The sequence below is a fragment of the Rhincodon typus genome, unplaced genomic scaffold (assembly GCF_021869965.1).
Source record: "Rhincodon typus isolate 14 unplaced genomic scaffold, sRhiTyp1.1 hic_rhity00000663, whole genome shotgun sequence".
In the NCBI taxonomy this organism is placed as follows: Eukaryota; Metazoa; Chordata; class Chondrichthyes; order Orectolobiformes; family Rhincodontidae; genus Rhincodon; species Rhincodon typus.
In genome coordinates, this window is record NW_025966301.1 from 28,192 (window position 1) to 50,000 (window position 21,809).

A 21,809-nucleotide genomic window follows, 5' to 3' on the forward strand; every position below is an offset into this window, starting at 1 on the left:
ATCAAAAGGGGAGACCTTGTGGAGGCCTGCCGCCAAAGCCTAGCTGTGTCAGTTGCACAGGAAGACACCCCTTTTCTTCCTGTTACAATCAACATAATGGAATATTATGATTAATGTCAAATAATAGTAACAGTTTGAATAAAAATCTAAAAATAAAGTGACGCATAAAACTGAGTAAAGCCAAATATCAGCGCATAAAATTTAGCAATGATTTTAAATTTAGGTATTCAAGAAATTCTTTACCTTCAGGTTTGTCTGTTCCTCTAATCATCTCATTTGTCACAAAGATACAATTTTGAGAGTTTTACAAATACTGTTGACAAATCGGCTTAAAAATTAGTAATAACTGTCAGTAACAAAGCAACGTAACAGGCAAGAAAACAAGGCAAACACCTGCATTTCATTTAGGCTGAACTTTGAGGAAGTCCTAAATGCATATATTCAACCTCAAATTTAACTTTTGCAACAATGTTAAATAAAGCAGATTCCTTTAAATTTTTGTAAATCATTGCCAAATCATTTGACAGATCTAAAATTAAATGATCTCAAGTACTATTTTGTGCTAGATCCTCATGAGCAAGTCACAGAAAAGTGAAATAAAAAGAAAATGCTGGAAATACTCAACAGGTCTGGCAGTATCGCGTTTTAGCTCTAATTTCCAGCATCTGCACTATTCTCAGGAAATAACTCAAAATGTTTAATGCATTTTTAAAAGAAGTCATTTAGTTCACCAAGGATTACCCTGAAAATCAATAATTGGTGGTGCTGTGCTTCCAAACATTAAAACTATTGGAACCCATGATCCAAAATAGGCTAACATTCCACTCGATTGTTTGGCAAGGAAGGGTGAAGATTTTTCAGAACAACACATCCAAATTATTGCTGTAGTTCAGAATATTATCAATACAACAGCTAATTATACTTCAAGTTCACTTCATATCTGTATAGTCAGTTTTCCGTGTTCGGAAACTGATACAAAGTGTACCTTAGCTCTATGGTACTTAAAAAAAAAAAAAATTCGCTCATACAAATGCTATACCCCTATGCAAACATCTAAACTCCTTCAAACTTAATACAAAAACAGTTTAAAATTTGATTATATTCCCCAATGTTTACCAAATTCAGGATTCAGATTTAGAAGATTTCTTCAACATATCACTTACTTTGGTGTTCATATTTTGTGAAAATTCCAGAATAGTGTCAACTCTTGTCCATGCATCAGGATGCTCCTTTAAATGAGTTAAGACCTCCTGTGCCATTCTTTGCTATCAGAAGAGAGAATTCCTACAATTACTTTTGAATGAGGTTACAAAACAAACAGTAACATAACAGGAAGTCATTATCAGTTACTCCACACAGTTGCAAAGTCAGTATAACCATGTCCAATTAGCAAAATATGGGATCAGTAAATCCTCCGGGCCAGGTAACATATACCTTTGTGTGTTGAAGGAGGTCAGGGCAGCAATAATTATCATGGAAGAATTACAGGCCACTGCAAAGGTTCACAGCACTGAAAACAACTTTTCTTTAGAAGCAACAATAAATTTTCAGGCAATTATAATTCCATTTGCTGGGGTCTCTGTGACTCAGAAACAGGAGCTTGGACTAAAAGAGCAAGATACTGCCAAACAAACTTCCTTGAATTACCTAAAGTCTTTGATAGAATTTTAATTTACTGTCAAGAAAGTCTACCTCACTTATTCAGGGTATCAAATGTTACATCCACCTGGTGAAACAGACTTCCAAATGTGTTGGTAAAATGTAAATTTGGGAGGAAAGCATCAAAAGTCTAAACTTTCCTCTCAGCCATAGAACGTTCAAGTTTAGCAGACTCTTAATTTCTCCTTTATCAATTTCACTTGGATGTTTGGGCATCTTCTCACAGCAGATAAACAAACTTACCAAAAACACAGCAGGTTTGTTGCAAAGTGGTGTTTCCAAGATTAAGAAAGTTTGAGAGGAGTGTGTAATTCATTTACTGATCTTGCAGCTTTGCTCTCATAATATGTAAAACATCTTCCTATGAAAACAGATCCATCATCTAAAATGCCACAAAAACCGCCAATTCAATCTTCCCCCAGATTTCACTAGACAACAGTTTGAGTGGCCTGTTGATGAGGACTTTTTAAAAGCTATTCAGAAATAACTCTCTACTCTTTCAGTAAGATGGGCATGTGACACATCCCTAATTGCCCTTGAATGGCATGGCCTGCTAGGCTAATTCAGGGGATACTTGACAGTCAACCACATTGTTGTGGATCTAGAATCACATCTGAACAAGACCAGGTAATGGTGACAGATTCCCTTCCTTAAAGGATACAAGGAAACCAAATGGTTTTAACAGCAAGTAATAAGCCATCATAGTCACCATTACTGAGACTAGTTTTATATTTTCAGATTTATTGAATGAATTTAAATTCATACAACTGCCATGGTAAGATGTGAACCTATGTTCAGACAGCATAAGGGGCATTTGGATAATGAGACCAGTGGAATTGCCACGACATTCCCTAACATAACTAACACACTGGTGACACCAAAATTTTGCTGTCAAATCAGAGGTCCAGTAAAATCAAGTAACAGAAATTTTACTGAACTTGGTCATTTGTTCCAGTCTCCACTTACGTGCAAAAATTCTAACCAAAATGTTCACAGGTCTGTTAACAATAGTGATCGATTGCTTGCTGTATTTTTTTATAGTGGCCATGTGCATTGTGGCTACTGGTTGCTGTATGGCATTGATTTATTTTATTAAGGTCTGGGATGTCAGTGATGATGGCTGAGCCAATAGTTATTGCCCACCCCTAGCTGCCTCCCCGAAGGTGTTGGTGAGCTGTTGCAATTTATTCGGCACTGATACACCGTCAATGCCTTAAGAGGGAAGTTCCAGGGTTCTGACCTGGTGGCATTGAAGGAATAGCAGTTTTATTTTTCCACCATTGTCCTACCAGACCAGACAGCTGCTCTCTCATTCAAGAGAAACGACTAGTGCTGATTTAACCCAAGTGTCACCACTACTCAGGCAATGGGAAAACTTGAAAAGAGTCCTTCACAGTAACCTCAGTCAGTTTGAGAACTGGAACCACTCTCCATTGCAAACCAACTGTCCAGCCAACTGGGCAACTGATACTTCTATTTCCAAGTCAGGATGGGGCCTTGGAGGCGGCATTCCATTTTAATTGCTGCCCTTGTCCTTCTAGATGGTCATTTGTCATGGGTTTGGAGTATGCTTTCTATGAAGCCTTAGTGAATTTCTGCATTGCACTTGCTGGGTGGCACACATTGGTGATAAAAGCATCAGTTGAGGAAACAAATGTTTGTGGATGTGGTGTCAATCAAGCAGGTCACTCCGCCCTGGATGATATCAAGATTCTTGAGAGTTACTGGAGCAGACTCATCCAAACAAACATAACATATTCCATCACACTCCTGACTTCTGCCTTGAAGATAGTGCACAGTATTTGGGAAACCTGGAAGGGAATTAGTCACTGCAGGATTCCTATCACCTGGCCTGATCTTGTAGCCACAGTATTTATATGGTTAGACCAGTTCAGCTTCTAGTTAATGTTATTGATAGTTGGGGTTCAGTGATCGTCACTGATCACTTTGGTTGCAATAACAGGAAGACATTATTTGAATAGTGATAAATTGGGAAAGAGGGTAGTGCAATGAGACCTGGGTGTTCTTGTACACCAGTCACTACAAGTGAGCATGCAGCTGCAGCACCTGGGGTTCTTATGGTACAACAGCAGTATCCCTACTTCTGAGCCAGGAGGTCCAGGCTCAAATCTTACCTGCTTCAGAGGTGTAACAACAAATTTGAACAGGGTGATTAGAAAATATCTGCAGCTGCAGCAGGTATTTAAGGTAGCAAATGGCACTTTAGCCTGCATAGCAAGAACATTGAAGTACAGGGGCAGAGATATTTTGGCCCAGTAGTGCAGGGCCTTGGTGAGACAACATCTGGAGTACTATGTGCAGTTTTGGTCTCCTTATCTGTGGATGAATGTTCTGACTATGGAAGGAGTGCAACTTTTACTAGACTGATTCCTGGGATGGCAAGACTAAGGTATAAAGACAGACTGGATCAGTTAGGACTACATTTACTGTACTTTAGAAGAATAAGGAGGGATCTTATAGTAATTTTGAAGTACAAGTCCAGTGCTATTGCCCAATATTGTCAAGGCCCATGGCGTTTAGTGTCCAATGCCTCCAACCATTCCTTGATTTCACATAGCGTGAATTGAATTGACTGGGACTTCCAGAGGCCGAGATGAATCATACAGTCTACACTTGTAGTTGAAGACTGCTGCAAACGCTTCAGCCTCTTTTGCAGTCGTGAGTTAGGCTTCCCCATTATTGGGGATGGGGATATTTATGAAGCCTCCTCTTCCAGTGAATTGTTGAATTCTCTACCACCTTTCAGGACAGGATGTGGCAGGATTGTAGAGTTTAGATCTAATCCATTGATTGAGGAAACACCCAGCTGTATGTTTAGACTGTTTGGCATGCAAGCAGTCTTGTTTTGTCATTTCATCAGGTTCACACCACAATTTTCAGCCTTGCCACTCTGTTACCTCCAAAAGTTGTTAAAAAAAAAGAGTACTGATTGGTTTGACAAGACGTGATGTCATGAGACTTCATGGGATCCAGAGTCAATGTTAAGGACTCCTGGGACCACTCCCTCCTGACTGTAGGTGTGATGCGGTCTTAGAATCACAGAATCCTTACGGCATGGAAGTAGGACATTTGGCCCTTCAAATCCAAACCAACCCTCCAAACAGCATCCCACCAAGACTCAACCCCTTCACAACCTAATCCCTGTAACCTTGCACTTCCCATGGCTAATCCACCTAGCCTGCACATCCCTGGACACTATGGGCAATTTAGCATGGCCAATCCACCTAACCTGCTCATCTTTGGACTGTGGGAGGAAACCAGAACACCTGGAGGAAACCCATGCAGACACTGGGAGAACATGCAAACTCCACTCAGATAGTCGCCCGAGGTGAAATCAAACCAGTGTCCCTGGCGCTGTGAGGCAGCAGTGCTACCACTGAATCATGGTGCCACGTTGATGGGTCTTGCTAGGTCTGCCTGTCAGTGGGACAGAACATATACCAAAAAGTGGCAATAGTGTCATCTGGGACATTGTTTGCAAAAAGTACAATTCTGAGAGTATGACTACGTTAGGCTGTAGCTTGGCCAGTCTGAGACAGCTCTCTCAATTTTGAGATCAGCCCCCAGATGTTAATGAGGACTTTGCAGAATTAACAGGACTGTTTGCCATTGTTTTTTTCTGGTGCCTTAGTCAATGCCAGGTTGTTCATCCAGTTTCATTTCTTTTGTCCTTTCTAGTGGTGGATGCAATGGGCTTTTTACGCCTTTTCAGAGGGCAGTTAAGAGTCAACCTCACTGCTGTGGGACTGGAGTCACATGCAGGCCAGACAAGGCAAGGACTGCAGTATCCTTCCCTAAAGGACATTAGTGAACCAGGTGGATTTTACAACAATCTACAGTGGTTTCACAGTCATTTTTATTGATTCAAATTCCACCATCTGCTGTGGTGAGATTCAAACCCGGGTCCCCTGAATATTAACTAGGCTCCTGGATTACGAGTTAGCAACAATATTACTAGGCCACTGCAGCCCCTTTTGCATTTTATAAAAGAACAGAATACTTCGCTCCTTTTGTTCTTATCAACATGGACAACCTCATAATAACACATACTGTTCATCTGCCTTGCTCGTGCCCAATCACTCAGCCTGACTTCCCTTGAAGCTTCTGCACCCCCCTCATAATTCATTTTCAGATTTTATAAAACTTGGTGGAAACATTACAATCCACAACGAAATCATTGACGTAGATTGTAAAGAGCTAGGGGTCTAAGAACTGATCCTTCTGGTATCCCACCAGTCACATCTGGCCAACCAGAGAATGCTCTCTGCCTGGAACATTGTTTGCAAGGTACAATTCTGAGCATGACTATGTTAGGCTGTAGCTTGGCCAGTCTGAGACAGCTCTCTCAATTTTAACCAATTCTCAATCTATGCTAGTATGCAACTCTCAATCAAATACAGTTTAATTCTATTAACTAACCTCCCTTTATCTGAGAATCCAAATATGCCACATCAACTGCTTTCCTTTCTCCACTCTGCTAGTAGCATTCTCAAAAATTCCCCTTCATTAAATCAATATTGACACTGTCTAATTGGACAGGTACTTTTAAATATCCTGTAATCACATCCCCTGTAATGATTCTAGTATTTAACCTACTGATGTCAGGCTAGCAGTTCCCAGTTTTCTCTCTCTTCTATCTTAAACAATGGGGTTACATTTGCATAAAGGTCATTTCTAACCAGCAAGATATGATAATAAATCTCTAACAATTATTTTGTAGCTTCATATTCAGCATAACCTCAGGAGACCTCTAAGTACTGTACAGCAAATTAGAACTTTTGAAATGTTATCACAGCTTTACAGTGGCATTCCATGGCTATTTCAAGTCATGGAGTCATAGAGATGTACAGCACAGAATCAGACCCTTCAGTTCAACTCATCCGTGCTGACCAGATATTCTAAATTAATCTAGTCCCATTTTCCAGCATTTGCCCCATATCCCTCGAAAGCCTTCCTATTCATATACCCATCCAGATGTCTTTAAATTTTGTAATTGTACCAGCTTCCACCACTTCCTCTGTAGTTCATTCCAAACACACACCACCCTCTGCCTGAAAAAGTTGCCCCTCAGGTCCCTATTAATCTATCCCCTCTCACCCTAAACCTATGCCCTCTAGTTTTGGACTCCCACACCCTGGGGAAAAGACCTGTCTATGTACCCTATCCACGCCCCTCCTGATTTTATAAATCTCTATAAAGGTCACCCCTCAGCCTCCAACACTCCAGGAAAAACAGCCCCAGCCTATTCAGCCTCTCCCTAGTGCTCAAACCCTCCAATTGTGGCAACATCCTTGTAAATTGTTCCCAAATCTTTTCAAGTTTCAGAACATCCTTCCTATAGCAGGGAGAGTAGAATTGCATACAGTATTCTATTTGAACACAGTAAGGTGATAAATTACCAGATAATTTGAGCTAGTACTGTTGGCGGAGATGGAGTTAAACGGCTTTGCCCAGCAAAGAAAAATGTGATTGGATGGCATCCATTTTAATGCTTAGTAGCAACAAATGCCAGTCTTGACATTATTTTTGCTCCACAACTCAGATTTTCTATTATATAGTTGGAAATAGATTCTTCTGTCTTTCCTATTATCAACATTGACCTATCTGGTTTATAATTCCCAATACTTGTTTTAAAAAGGCTAACGTAAATATGTTAGCTCTCAAACAATCTTCTGACACTATTCAAACTCTCTCTTTTTGAACTATTATGAAATGCACTTGCCATATATTGCTAAAAATGACAGATTCTGACTTACACTCATCACAACAACTCACAGGGATACCAATAAAAAGGGAATCCAGCATCTTCACTACATGGCGGTGCTGACTGGTTGGCACGTGGACTTTTGTTGATAGAGACATTACTATTGAGATTAGTTGGCATTATTGCCAACTAATCAGCATTCTGATGATTAAGGGATTGATTAAACGGGGGAAAATGGTACAAAGCAAGCTTGCAAGGAACATACAAACTGAGTGCGAAATCTTAGAGGTATGTGAAGAGAAAAAGATTACTCAATATAAATGTAGGTCCCCTACAGTCAGAAACAGGAGAAGTTATGATGGGGAAGATAGATAACAGACCAATTAAATATATATTTTGATTTGGACTTCATAAAGAAGGACAAAAATAACAACCCAAAAAGGTTGGGGAGCACAGGGTCTAAGTGAGAGGAGGAACTGAAGGAAATCTGTATTCGTGGGGAAATTGTGTTAGGAAAAGTGATAGAGTACACGATTACTTAAGGAAATGGCCCTAGAAATAGTGGATGCATTGGTGGCCATGTTTCAAGATTCTATACACTCTGGAACAGTGCCTAGGCACTGAATACAGTCAGCATTAACTTATGAAAGAGGAATCATGCTTGACGAATCTATTGGAATTTTGAGGATGTAACTAGTAGAGTAGGTAAGAGGGAGCAGTGGGTATGGTTTACTTGAATTTTCATTCAAAAGACTTTCCATAAGATATCTCAAGAAATCAGCATGTTAAAGTAAACAGCCTGGGTTTAGGGGTTGTGTACTGACATAGACAGAAAGCTGATTCGTACTTAGGAAACAAAATAGGAATAAACAGGCTTTTTTAAATAGGGGCAGGCAGTGACTACTTGGGGACCGGAAGGATTAGTGCCAAAACTCCAGCTATTCACAACATGTATTAAGTGATTTAGATGACTGAACTAACTGTGAAATCTCCAAGTTTGAAAAAGACACAATGCTGGGTGCAAGAATGAACTGAGAGAAAAATGCAGAGAAGCTTTAGAGCAACTTGAGACAAGTGGAGTGAGTGGGCAAATGCATGATAGATGAAGTATAATGTGGATAAATGTGAAGTTATCCACTTCAGTAGCAAAAAACAGGAACGCAGATTATCTGTGATAGATTGGGAAAGGGAGAGGTGAAACAACACCTGGGTTTTCTTGTACATCAGTTGCTGAAAGCAAGCATGCAGATAAAGCAGGTAGCGAAGAAGCAGGTGACAAGTAGTATGTTGGCCTGTATAGAAAAGAGGATTCAAAAACAGAAGCAGTGATGTCTTGGTGCAATTGTACTGAGCCTCAGTGAAACCACACCTGTAGCACTGACTCCACGCCCCACCCCATTCCCTTGAGACATGTCCATCCTGGGCCTCCTCCACTGTCAAAATGAGGCCACGTGTAAATTGGAGGAGCAACACCTAATATTCCGCCTTGGGAGCTTACAGCCTAATGGCCTCAACATAGAGTTGACCAGCTTCAAAATCTCCCCAGACCCAGCTTCAGCCTATGTCCAGCCCTCCCTCTCATCCCCACCTCCTTGACCTAATACAACCTGTCCAGCTTCCTTCTCACCTATCCGCTTCACCCTTCCCACTGACCAATCTCTACAACCTCTACCGCACCCACCTATCACCATCCTACCTATCTGTATCCCAGCCCCACCCCCTCTCTCTATTTACTTCTGAGCTCCTTTCCCCCTCCCTAGTGCTGATGAAGGATCCAGACCCGAAACGTCGACTTGCCTGCTCCTCTGATGCTGCATGACCTGCTGTACTTCTCCAACTCCACTCACCCCTGGAGTACTGTGTGTAATTTTGGTCTCCTTATTTGAGGAGGGATGTCCTAGCTTTAAGCTGAGTGCAATGAAAGATTAATCATTCTGATTCCTGGGATGGCAGGAGAGGTATGAAGAGAAGCTGGATCAGTCAGGACAATATTAATTGGAATTTAGAAGAATTAGTTGGTGTATCTTGCAGAAACTTCAATTCTAACATGACTAGACAAGGTAAAGGTAGGAAGGATATTCCTGATGACTGGGCAGTTCAGAACCATGGGTCAATGTTTAAGAATATGGAGTAGACCATTTAAGACCAAGATGAGGAAAAATTCCTTCAGAGAGTGACGAGCCTGTGGAATTCTGTACTACAGAAAGCCTAAACACTGAATGTTTTTGAGAAAGAGCTGGATTTAGTTCTTAGGACTAAAGGGATCAAAGGCTATCTGGAGAAACCAGGAACAGGTATGGAGTTGGATGATCTGCCACAGCCATAGTGAATGGCGGTGCAGGCTTGAAGGGCTGAATAGCTACTCCTACCCCTATTTTCCATATTTCCATCTTCTCGTGCAGGAGAAGTGTTGATTTCTCCCATGAACTGGTATTCATAGAATTCCTATAGTGCTGAAAAAGAGGTTGTTCGACTCAGAGTCTGCACCAACCCTCCAAAGAGCACCCCACCCAAACCTAGACCCTGCATCCCCATAATCTTGCATTTACCATGGCTAATCCGCCTAGCCCACAAATCCCTAAATGCCACGGACAATTTAGCATTTCCAATTCACCTAACTCATGTCTTTGTTCGTGGGAGAAAATTGGTTTGCTTTCTGCCAGGTGGTCCAATCATGGGGAAATCATGCAAACTCCACACAGTCATGTGAATTGCAGATATTCTTGTGAATTGTCCTGATGAGTGCAAAACAAAGTTTTAGTAATTTTTTTCAGCAAAACTCAAGATCTGATATAACGTGACAGTACAAGATCGCATGGGAATGGAGCTAAGAAAATCACGCAATAGCTGCGCCACTTAAACTAATGAGACCGGAATCACGTTATAGCCACTACAGGTAAAGAAAGTTCATGTTCTATAAATAGTGGTCCAAATTCTTCAATCATATTAAAATCACTTCAAGTTGAAGAAACATGTTATAGCAGAACCAAATGTACTACTAAATGTCTATTTGTTACTAAAATAAACTGATATTAACTGTGTTAAATCTTGATTTAAATTGACCGTGTTTAATAGTTACCTGTGCACCTTCTCCATGATACAAGCAATTCACCACATTATCCAGAAGGTTTATATCAAGCTTCTGAGTGAAGTCCAGCAGCTGGCGAGCTGCATGGTCTGCCAAAATTGTCATTATGGCTGGCATAGATTACTGCAAGAAATAACTTGCTGCAATTCCTAAATAAAGAAAAGAGTTAATCATATATTGACAAATAGACAGGTGATAGTCTTCGGTCAGAAAGCAATGAAAGGAAAAAAAAACACAAACACAATCTCATTACAGAAACAAAGTAGCCAAAATGGCCACAATACTAAACTTAAAATCAAAACGCAGCCAATCATCATCCTTTTAAGCTGTATCACAAGACTCACTGTCTTGTTCAAATGTACCATATTTGTATAGAATGCGAACCTACAATCAAACCGGAGGCAGAACAGATAAGATTCGAGATAAACAAGAGTTTATCTTGCAATACTTTTACATACAGACATTAAACACAACATAGAACCAAGTTCCAAGTCACAAGCTGCCTTGGAACCTTTGACTACTGACTGGATGATCACCAGTCAAGAATTCTTCCATCTGAACTACAATATCATTCGGTCACTTCTGGCCACCAGATACAGTTCGTTAAGGATGGGAAGATGCCCTACAAGCAACCAACTAACTTTTTCCTCTATATTTTTATAAGTGTCCACTTAAAAGTTTAAAAAATAAATTGGCATGCACAAGTGGGTCAACTCAGGAACAAAACGTTCTTTTGAAGAGTTCCCATCTGCAGTTTGCTGAATTACTTGATTTCAGAAGAGGTATTAACAATGTTTAAAACAAGCTAAACATGACTTCCCTGTTTTACAACTATCCCAGGACAATAACAGGGAAAAAGAGAACAGAGCGAAACAAAACAAAAGGATTCCCACTCCTGTCACTGTGCAGTGACTCCGACTGGAATGTACACTGTGGATGTCAGGCAAGGACAGGACTGGGTTCGGATGTGATACCCCACAGTGAAATAGCCTGCCAACACTCACTGTCTAGGCTGGCACTGAACAGTAGCCACTTGGGCAAGATACCAGAGGATGCCCAGCGCTGTGGAACAGTACCCCCAGTACGAGTCAACATCTTCAGGAAAAGGTGTAAACTGGAAAAAAACGTTGGCAAATGTACACATTTTAAATTAAGTTATGCACAAGTTGAGTTAATACAAATATATTACAGATAACAACAAACTGCAAAATGATCCCCTGAATGGGAATGGAGGGGGGGAAATTCTGAAAGTCTAAAAACCAAGCTAACTATTACAATGAAAATTTAACATTCTGCTAGACACCAAGCCATCAATTCTTGGTAATTGAAAGTGCAGCAATGTTTATCTTATTGAAATAATGAACTCACATCTAACTTTCAAATTGCTCCAATGTTTGAATTGGCCATTACTTCACATCTTATTTTAGCCTGACCATGGATCAGCTCAAATAAAAAAATCCCCCTTAAGTCAAATGAAGGCTTTCCATACAAATTGAACTTCATAAAATTTAATGTATGGAGCAAAATATCAGTTTAAAAAGACAAATATGCTGATATACACAACGTGCCATTGTCCAGTTTCTTGCTTCACTTACATTTGTTCAAACATTTACAAGACCATTGTATTAACATTTTATAACTCCTAAAGAAATTTCTATACTAATCTGCTTTCAAAATACCCCAAAATCTACCCATCTTACCTGAAACGTGATTGCACTAGCATGATTGAGCTTGCTTTGTAACTTATTAACTCTCAAAAAGCATCCTGAACCTTGACTTCTGTCAATTGGTCAAGTGTATTTTAAAGAAAATTCGCAATGTTAAAAACTCCGTACCAAAAACTGTTTACCAAAATACGGTATATTTACATACCGAAGTAATAACTCTTCCTAAATTAGAGACACTTCCTAGGAGGCCCCTCCCTCAAGCTGGGAGCATGGCGAGACTGTCACGTGACTGATAGGTGCAGTGATTCCGCAGCCAAACCTCGGCCGTTATTTCTGGAACGTTCCACTCCAGCTCTCAAAAACCCAGTGGCCAGACGCACTCAGTAGAATTTAAATATTTACATAAACAGCGACACAAAGTAATCAACTCCCCATGCCACTGTTTACTACCCCACTCCCACCAATGCCCGACTCTCTAACCCCACGCTACTTTTTCGGTGGTCGCACAACCCCCACACAGCGGCTCCGTGTGGTAAACTCGGGTCGTGCAGGCCTATCCCTCGGCACAGTTAGAGTTTGCAGCCAGGCCTCGGCAGCAGCACCAGCGCGGAAAGAATCTTAAAACTTATTAACACTCACCCAAAATGGTTTTGTTTTGGTTAAACTGCTAGCCTCCTTCAGTCTAAATGAACGAGCTTCCACCTCACACCGACTCAGCAACCTTTTTTTTTAAAAAGATCTTACCCGACACACAGTAGTTCGGTTGAACGGGGGAGGGAAGGGGACAAGACGAAAAAAATTCAAATGGCGGGAATTTAAAAAAAATACAAGCACACATTCAAGGTTGGTTCTTCCCTTTTTTGCTTCTTTTGGTCCAAACACAAAAAGCAAAAAAAAGGAAAGTACTTGAGCTAATCAGCCACAATTTGGAACACTCACTCCTCTGCAAATTTGTTAAACTGTGCGAGTTAATAATTATAACAATTTAACAAAAATGAAAACAACCGCCATGCCTGATGCTTAATTTACTTTTTTTCAGAAAGATTTTTTATCTCTTCCGATTCATGTTTCGAGAGCGTTTTTGTAGCAGACCGTGTTCTACTAACAACCTCGAAAGCTTCTCTGGCAAAACTAGTAACCGGTTGTAACCGGTTCAGACTGGGAGATTCCATCTCGGTTTAGTTTTCTGCCGATAGGGCGTCAGTATCACAAACAGACCAGTCGCACCGCGTCCTACGGAACGACGCAAAGCGCTGTCAAACAGACGCTTACGAGCAATGAGGCTCGTCCTTCTGTACGCGAACCTCCTCAGAAACATTGTCCTCACGTTGCTCTTTTAGAGGAAAGAGTTCAATTGTCTGGTGCGTTTTCGGTGGGAGTCGATCTCTGGACTTGGAGTTATGACTGCGCATTATTTGACTGAGCACAGATGTGGACGTGGCAAATTAATGTTTGGACTACTGGGAGAAGCATAAGTTTGTATCGTCACAAACAGAAACAGAAAGTGCTGGAGAAACTGAGCAGGTCCGGCAGCATCTGTGAAAAAATCAGACCGTTTTTTTCTCTTCACATATGCTGCCTGACCTGAGGAAGGGTCATTGGACCCTAAACGTTGACTCGGTTTTTTCCTTCACAGATGCTGCCAGACTTGCTGAGCTTTTCCAGCAACTTTGTTTTTGTTGCTGCCTGACCTGCTCAGTTTCTCCAGCACTTTTTGTTTTTTTGTTTCAGACTTCCAGTATCTGCAGTTCTTTATTTTTATTTTTGTTGACATAATCAGTTGTGCTTGTCTGTTTATACAGATGAATAGCCAGTCACCAGAGATAGTAGAAACTGCCGATGCTGGAGAATCTGAGATAATAAGGTGTCGACCTGGATGAACACAGCAGGCCCAGCAGCATCAGAGGAGCAGGAAAGCTTACGTTTCGGGTCTCGACCCTTCTTCAGAAATCAGTCACCACCCCGTTTTACTTTGTAAAAGCCTCACAGTACTTTATACATCTATGCGCAAAAATTGGTTAAGTAATACGAAGTGTGATTTTCTTTGTATCTGTGTGTATATATGTATGGTGAATAATGATATTAAACTAGAGTTCCCTGTAGGGTTTTAGTACCATCTTGTACATTAGACCTTGAATTGTTAGCTTGAATATATTATTTTTTCACATTCATCCCTTGAAGAATAATATGACGTATGGGCAGAATTTGGTAGGCTAGGGGCTTTTTTTTAAATACCAGCAACAGGATGAGTGTTCAGTGCACATCTTTGTTTACTTTCTCAACTTTAGTACATCTTCTCTGAGATCATCTTGTCCAGGGAGCCTCCTATTCCCTTGATCCTACTCCCACTTGCTGCTGATCATCCATCTTTTGCTGCTAGTCCCTATGTTAGCCAATATTGTAATTGTTCTATTTCTTCAGATGTTATCATCTCTCCTTTAAATCTGCCATTACCTCCCCCATCTCATGTTGGTTCCACCATCCTTCAAACTACCATTCCACATCCAACCTCCCTTTCCTATCCTTGTTACATCTCAAATGTTTGTTCAACTTTCTATATTTGAATCCCTACAATTAGTTTTTGTCCCTGCCACTGTTTCAAAATGGTTCTTATCAAAGTCTCAATTAGCATCCTATGTGACTGACAAAAATAACCTTTTTCTCCTTGTCACTCTTGACATGTCTGCAATCTTTGACTGAATTTGCCCAACATCTTCCTCCAAAACTTCTCCACTGTTATCCAAATGGGTGAGAATACTCTCACCTGGTTCCATTCTTATCTATTCAATCATAGCCAAAGAATCACTTGCAATGTATTTGATTCTTGTTTCCATACCATTATTGATGGCGTCCTCCAAGTATCTATCTACATCTATCCTATTTCTCATCTACACATTGCATGTCAGTGGCATTTGACCTAACATCTCCTTATGTGGCTCAGTGTCATACTTTGTTTTCTGGTGCTCCTGTGACTCGCCTTGGGTCTTTTATTACTATGTAGACACTCGAGTAATGGTCAGTCTCATGTAAATGTTGACTTTGCCAAAACATTGGTAGTTATTCATATGCCGTCTTTATACATTGATCCTTAATTTACAACCAAAAATTCAAGGCTCTTCGTTCTTAAGGTCTGCTCACCACTGAATTCAAACTTTTCCTGGTGCAAGCCTACCTGATTGTATCATGGAATAGTACAATATTGAAGGTGGCTGGTCAGTTCATCATGCCTGTGCACATCAACACATGATATGCACATTATGTTCCTGCCCATTTTGACCTTTAAAATGACAGCATGGTATCAAGCATGGTAGATAACACACAATTCAATTCAAAATTAAAGTCGATGATATTGCAGACGAGACAAATAATTATGCAGCAGCTAGAGAATTCAAGGTATTAGAGAAGAACATTAGAGTTTAGAGGAACTTCTCTACACAACTTGGTCAGGTGCCCAGAAATAAATGTGCAAAAAGTAAAAAGCCTAGCCAGTGGTCACAGTTGCAAAACAAATTAGCAAAAATAATGCATTGAAATTCTCAGAATGGACTCAGCTTTTTGAAGATCTATCTGAATCTTTGCTCTGAACCAAGCAAGGAAATTAGGCATTGCCGAGCTCAAAGTCAGTCCTGAGTGGAGTAGCAGGCTTATGAAGATTAAAAATGTTGCAATAGAAGACTTGTACTTCATAGCATTCTCCCAGGAGAACTTGACAACAGCTTTTCTGCATTTTAATGATTTATAACAAACATCAACAAAAGAAGGGATAGAGATTGGCCTGTATTGGGAACATAGATGAGACTCCCATTTGACATGCCAGCCAGTCAAGTGGTGAGCAAAGTTGGTGAGAAAACAATATTAATGAAGACAATAGCCTATGAAAAGACAAGATTCACAGTTGTGTTATTGTCAATGTCCAACAGGTCAAAGATTAAATTGATGCTGATATTCAGGAAAATAACCTTCCATAAACAACATTTTCAACAGGAGTAGTTGTTCACATTCATGATAAAGGATGGATGAGTGAAGATGGCTTCAAAATATGGTTGAGAAAAGTTTGGAGCTTCCAACCAGAATGATTATATAGAGAAAATGTTCTTCTCATATGGGACATGTTCATAACATACATTATTGATGATGTTATTGCTGAGATTGGATCATAAAATGGCGGCACTGCAGTGATACACAGTGGTCTAACCAACTTTAATCAACCATTGGATGTATCTGTAAACAAACACTTCAAAGGTAACAGAAGAAAAAGTGGAATAACTAGGTGATTGAAGAAGAGAAGATGTTCATCAAATGAGGCAAAATACTACCTCTGATGTTATTAATCCTTTATGGGTAGATTGTAAAGATGAAATCAGAAGAGTGATTGTCAGCAAATTATTCAAGAAATGTGGGATATTCAATGCACAGAGCATGAATATTTGTGGAAAAATATGGCTGATGATGACATGAATGCCGATGAAATATTTTGATGATCTATATGATGCTATTTAATAAGGAGTTTGGAAGAAGGTATTTGGTTCTGAGAAAAAGAAAGTGGATAATTTTTATGGATTTTAAAGCTTTTGAGTACATGCTCTTCTAATAACTAGTATGCTTTCCATGCTCACTAAGGTTCAAAATGCTTTATTGTCCTTGCTGCATAGTTTTAAATCATATTTCCAGCTTATTTTGGGAGATAGTTTTAAAAGTAAACATTTGATTGTAACTCCAACTAATGATGTATGCCATGGGTTGACCCACTCCAAAAAATATTATCCTTATGTGTCTTTATTCACTTCACTTAGAACATAACATAAGAACTAGGAGCAGGAGTAGGCCGTCTGGCCCTTCGAGCCTGTTCCGCCATTCAATAAGATCATGGCTGATCCTTTCGTGGACTCAGATCCACTTACCCGCATTCTCACCGTATCCCTTAATTCCTTTATTGTTCAAAAAAAATCTACCTTTTTTTTAAAAACATTTACTGAAGTAGCGTCAACTACTTCACTGGGCAAGGAATTCCATAGATTAACAACCCTCTGGGTGAAGAAATTCCTTCTCAGTTCAGTCCTAAATCTGCTCCCTCTAATCTTGAGGCTATGCCCTCTTGTCCTAGCTTCACCTGCCAGTGGAAACATCCTCTCTACTTCTATCTTATCTATTCCCTTCATAATTTTATATGTTTCCATAAGATCCCCCCTCTTGTAACTTACAAGTTACAAGATTATTTTAAAAATACAAAACATTGAAATTTCCTTATTCCTGCATAATTTAATGTGGACATATTGCCTGGCACTGATTGCATGTCTTCAGCCTGTTGAAAGAATTCAGTGTGGTGACAGTGGCTTTGTCTACAATTTCCTAGTGTTCCTTAATGAATGTTCTCTTAAAGAGCCTGGAATGTAACATTTTTGTTAAAGTATGAAGATAATCTTGGCAACTGCACATAAACTAGTCAATCAATTGTGAACAAACTCTTGGAATCTCAAATTTGAGATGAAATAACCTGGTATTAGAAATGCATAGGGTTGACAAGGTCAGCTAACATTGATAAACAGAATTTGGTTTCTGGAGAAGTCAATGATCAAACAGTGTAATTAAATGCATATGGATTTTATGAAGGCATTCTAGAAGAAACCTCACGAGCTCATTAGAAAATACATAAGTGTAGTATGTGAAGAAGTCTCGCAGTATGGATAGAAGAAAAGTAAAATACTGTGGATGCTGGAAATCTGAAGTAAACACAAAGAATGCTGGAGAAACTCATCAGGTCTGGCAGCATCTCAGAGACAGAAATAGAGTAAACGTTTTGAGTCCACTATGAGTGTTCAGAACTAGATATAAAATTGTTTGATGTTCAAGAACTAAAAATTTAGAATAACTGGATGTTGCTGAGATTAGATAATTATGAGAAGTTATGTATTTGGGGATAATTTGTGTTCCCGGATTTACTTTTTTTGATTTTTACCGATGATTTAGACTTGGTTCTTAGGAACATAACCTTGAAACTTACTAATGATAGGAATATTAGGGGATTTCACAATCAACAAAGAGGACATAAGACTGCAAAGTACAGACTGGATTTTACAGAACCAATTCGAGCCTAGAAATGTTCCACCCTTTTCCAGCCAATAGAGTTTTAGCTGGTAGGAGAAATGGGGTGAATCCAGTCATTTTAAATAATGTTTGAAATTACTTTTAAGGGTTTGCATGGAGGTAACATAGGGGTGTGTGCTGGTGTGGATGGGGCGTAGAGGTGGAGGGGTGAAGGGTTGAGGGATGAAGGCAAAAAGACCTAATAGTCTTCTATGAAACTGGACCAAAGTCTGAGACAACTGAGGTTGGCCTTCTAACTACCCCAATAAAGATTTCATTTGCCTTCATGGCCACCTCTGAATTTTCTCCTGAAACCCAACTCAATCATGCCGTCAGCTCCCTCAAACAAACATTATGTGCAACAGGGCCCTTTCATATCAAGGTTAGGGCAAAAACTGCCCTTTGAAAGGCACAATGCAATTTTAATTTCGGTATACTTTTTCTAAAATGTCTACAGACGATGTAGATTTGGGGAATGGATAGAAATGTGCAAAGTACAATTCATTTAGATAAAAAAAAGTAGCTATTACAGAAAGTAAAACAAAGAATCAGAGTAACAAAGAAATGACCTTAAAAATGGATGAGGTGAAGACTTAGAAATTCAAATGCATAATCCATAAAAGTACACGTGCATGTAGATAAAGCCATAGAAGGGCTAACAGAATTTTGGATTAATTGATATAGGCATCACTTACAAAGTAATTTTTACACTGAAACATTTCATAGATTGAAGAGGGAAATGGTATTTTTCTTGTTTTGGGAATTATCGACAAGTCATCACGAAAATTAAATGCTCACTAAGAATATGGGAAGAGCTTACAAAGAAGTTTCTTGATGGATTATTAGCGATGGAATTCTTTGCTGTAGGAAGTTATTGAAAAATAGAATCAGAAAATTTACTGCACAAAAGGGGATTAATCAGTTCATCATGCCTGAGACAACCGAAAATGAGTTATCTAGCCTAATTCTACTTTCTCGTTGTTAATGCACAGCTTTATGCGTTCTAGCACTTCAAAAGCATTTCTAAGTAATTTTTAATGCCAAGAGGTTTGCTTTCAGGCATTGAGATACAGACACAACTATCCACTGGGTGAAAACATTTTGCCTCAATACTCTTCCAATCTCTTGACCAATTGCTTTAAATCTATGACGCCAGGTTATTGACCTCTGCTAAAAGGAATAGGACCTTCCTATCCATTCTATATAGGCTCCTTACAATTTTATGCACCTTAATTAATCATCCCCTCATCCTTTAGAATGATAGAATCATCCAGCACAGAAGACATTCTTTGGCCCATGGAGTGTATCTTCAAAAATATACTACTGTCCTGCTTACACTAGTCCCATTTTACCGCGCCAGGCCCATAACCTTGATTGTAATGACAGTTCAAGTGCTCATCCATGTACTTTTTAAACATTGTGAGGTTTCCTGCCTTAACTGCCCCCCCAGGCAGTGAATTCCAGATCCCCACCACCCTCTGGGTGAGAAAAGGTTTTCCTTAAATCCCCTCGAATCTTGCTGCCTATCACTTTAAAATTATTCCCCATTGTTATTGACTCTTCGACTAATGGGAATGGCTGCTTTCTATTCACCTTGCCTGTGTCCCTCATAATCATGTACTCCTCTATCAGGACCCCCTTCAACTTTCTCTGCCCCAAAGAAAACAACCCAAACTTATCCAGACTCTCTTCATAGCTGAAATGCTCCATCCCAGGCAACATCCTGCTGAATGTCTTTACACTCATCCAGTGCAATCATCCTTCCTATAATGTAGTAAATGGAGCTGCACACAGTACTCCAGCTGTGGACTAACCAAAGTTCTGTACAGCTCCAACATGATCTCCCTACTCCTATAACCTTGTTACAAAGAAAACAATCCCGCCCTATACAATCTCCTTTCATACATAAAGTTCATGGCAATAGCATTGTAAAGCTGCTATATTCACTTTCTATTGCACCCTTCTTGTAATGTACCTTAGTTACAGTTTGACTAGTGTTTTACACTTTTTACACTTTCTAGTATAACATCTCAGCTCTTGCAATCTATTCCTCAGCTAACAAAGGATTTATTCCATTTGCTTTGTCCTGGTACATTCAGGGATCTGTGGATATGTATTCCCGGGTTCCTCGGGTCTCAAGACAAGCAGGACAGATAAGGGGAACCAGTAGGTGTAATCTATTAGAATTAGGTTTATTGTCACATGTATTCAAGTACAGAAGTATAGGATTACAGTGAAAAGTGTGCAGATTCCCAGCACCATCTTAGGTACAAAAATACTGAGGCACAAAATCTTAGGTACAAAATAGAAAAATAAAGGAATACAGTTAAAAGTTCAACATTACACTCCTTTTATAGCCATGGGCCTGCAGTTGCTCCACGCTGGGCTTTCCCCACGAGGGCACATTCTACCTCATGCAGGGCTGAGTCCTTCACTGCCAACCGCCATCCAGACTTGCCAGCCACATTGCCGGCAAACAACACTAGGTTCACCAGCTGCTCCTCCGCCAACTGTCAAAGTCCTGCGGCTCCAGCCACTGCCATGTTCCAGACTCTGATGCCTTGCCGCAGCTGCCTCCGTGACTCAGCTCTCTCCAGAAGGTAATTTTAAAAAACACAAACTAAAAAAAAAGAAAAAAGATGAGAAAAGAAGAAATAAAAGGGAAAGCAGACAGAATGGATGAGCACCGGGCTCAAGATCCCAGAAGCTGCCCGCTGCCCACTTCACCACCACCATCTTAATCTTAATATTTTGGATTTCCAATAAATGTTTGATAAGGTATCGCACATAAGGCTACTTAATAGCAGATTAGCATTTGTAGAGGATTGTACAGACAGTTAGGATAACATAATCATTTTCAGGATCTTAGTTGTGTCTAGTGGAGAGCCACACACATAAATACTCGGCTTTCCTCATGAAAGGTTGCAGTCCCAATGAGGGATCGATCTCTCCCTCACACTGAACTCAATCTCACAAACCCACGAGTGATCAATCTCTCTCCCATGCTGAGCTCGATCTCACACTCACCATTAGGGATTGATCTCTCCCCTGCACTGAGCTCAAACTCTACCCCATGTAGAGCTCGATCTCTTTCCCACATTTGGCTCAATCTCTCTCCCAAGTTGGCCTCAATCTCACTCCTGTGTTTGGCTTGATCTCTCATTCCCCCCACCTCCGCACTGCCGCCTCACTGCCGACTGCCATCTGGGATCACCAGCCACCTTGCTGCAGACCACTAGAATCCTGCTCTGGTACTGCTCCGGGCCCCCAGCCGCTTCCACGATATGGACCTCAAAGAAACCGTGATGTTGCTGACTGCCAGAGTTCTGTTCAGGCACACCAGCTGCCTCATGGCCAACTGCCAAAGTATCCCCTTTGGGCCCCCGGCTGCTGCCATCACTGTCTCAATCTCCATGACCGAGCTCTCTCCAGAAGGTAAGTAGAGAAAAGAAAAATGCAAAAAAAGAAAAAAACATGGTCTGAGTGGACGAGCTCCGTCTCGGCAACCCTACTACGCCACCATCTTGGAACACTGAGTAGGCTGCGCCTGTACTCAATGGAGTTTATTAGAATGAGAGATGGCTTT

At 40.3% G+C, this 21,809-nt stretch overlaps 1 protein-coding gene across 1 annotated transcript in view; it reads right to left on the reverse strand.

Moving 5' to 3' along the window:
• Positions 1-14,246, reverse strand: part of LOC109919632 (exportin-1) — a gene marked incomplete at its 3' end in the record, with an annotated part of 40,804 nt that extends 26,558 nt beyond the window's left edge. Inside the window, exons 1-3 of the mRNA XM_048621436.1 lie at positions 13,169-14,246; positions 10,464-10,621; positions 1,164-1,265 (exon numbers count right to left, since the gene is read on the reverse strand). Of these exons, the coding sequence (XP_048477393.1) occupies positions 1,164-1,265; positions 10,464-10,589 (228 nt within the window). The remainder of the gene's footprint in view (positions 1-1,163; positions 1,266-10,463; positions 10,622-13,168) is intronic.
• Positions 14,247-21,809: the final 7,563 nt, after the last annotated feature.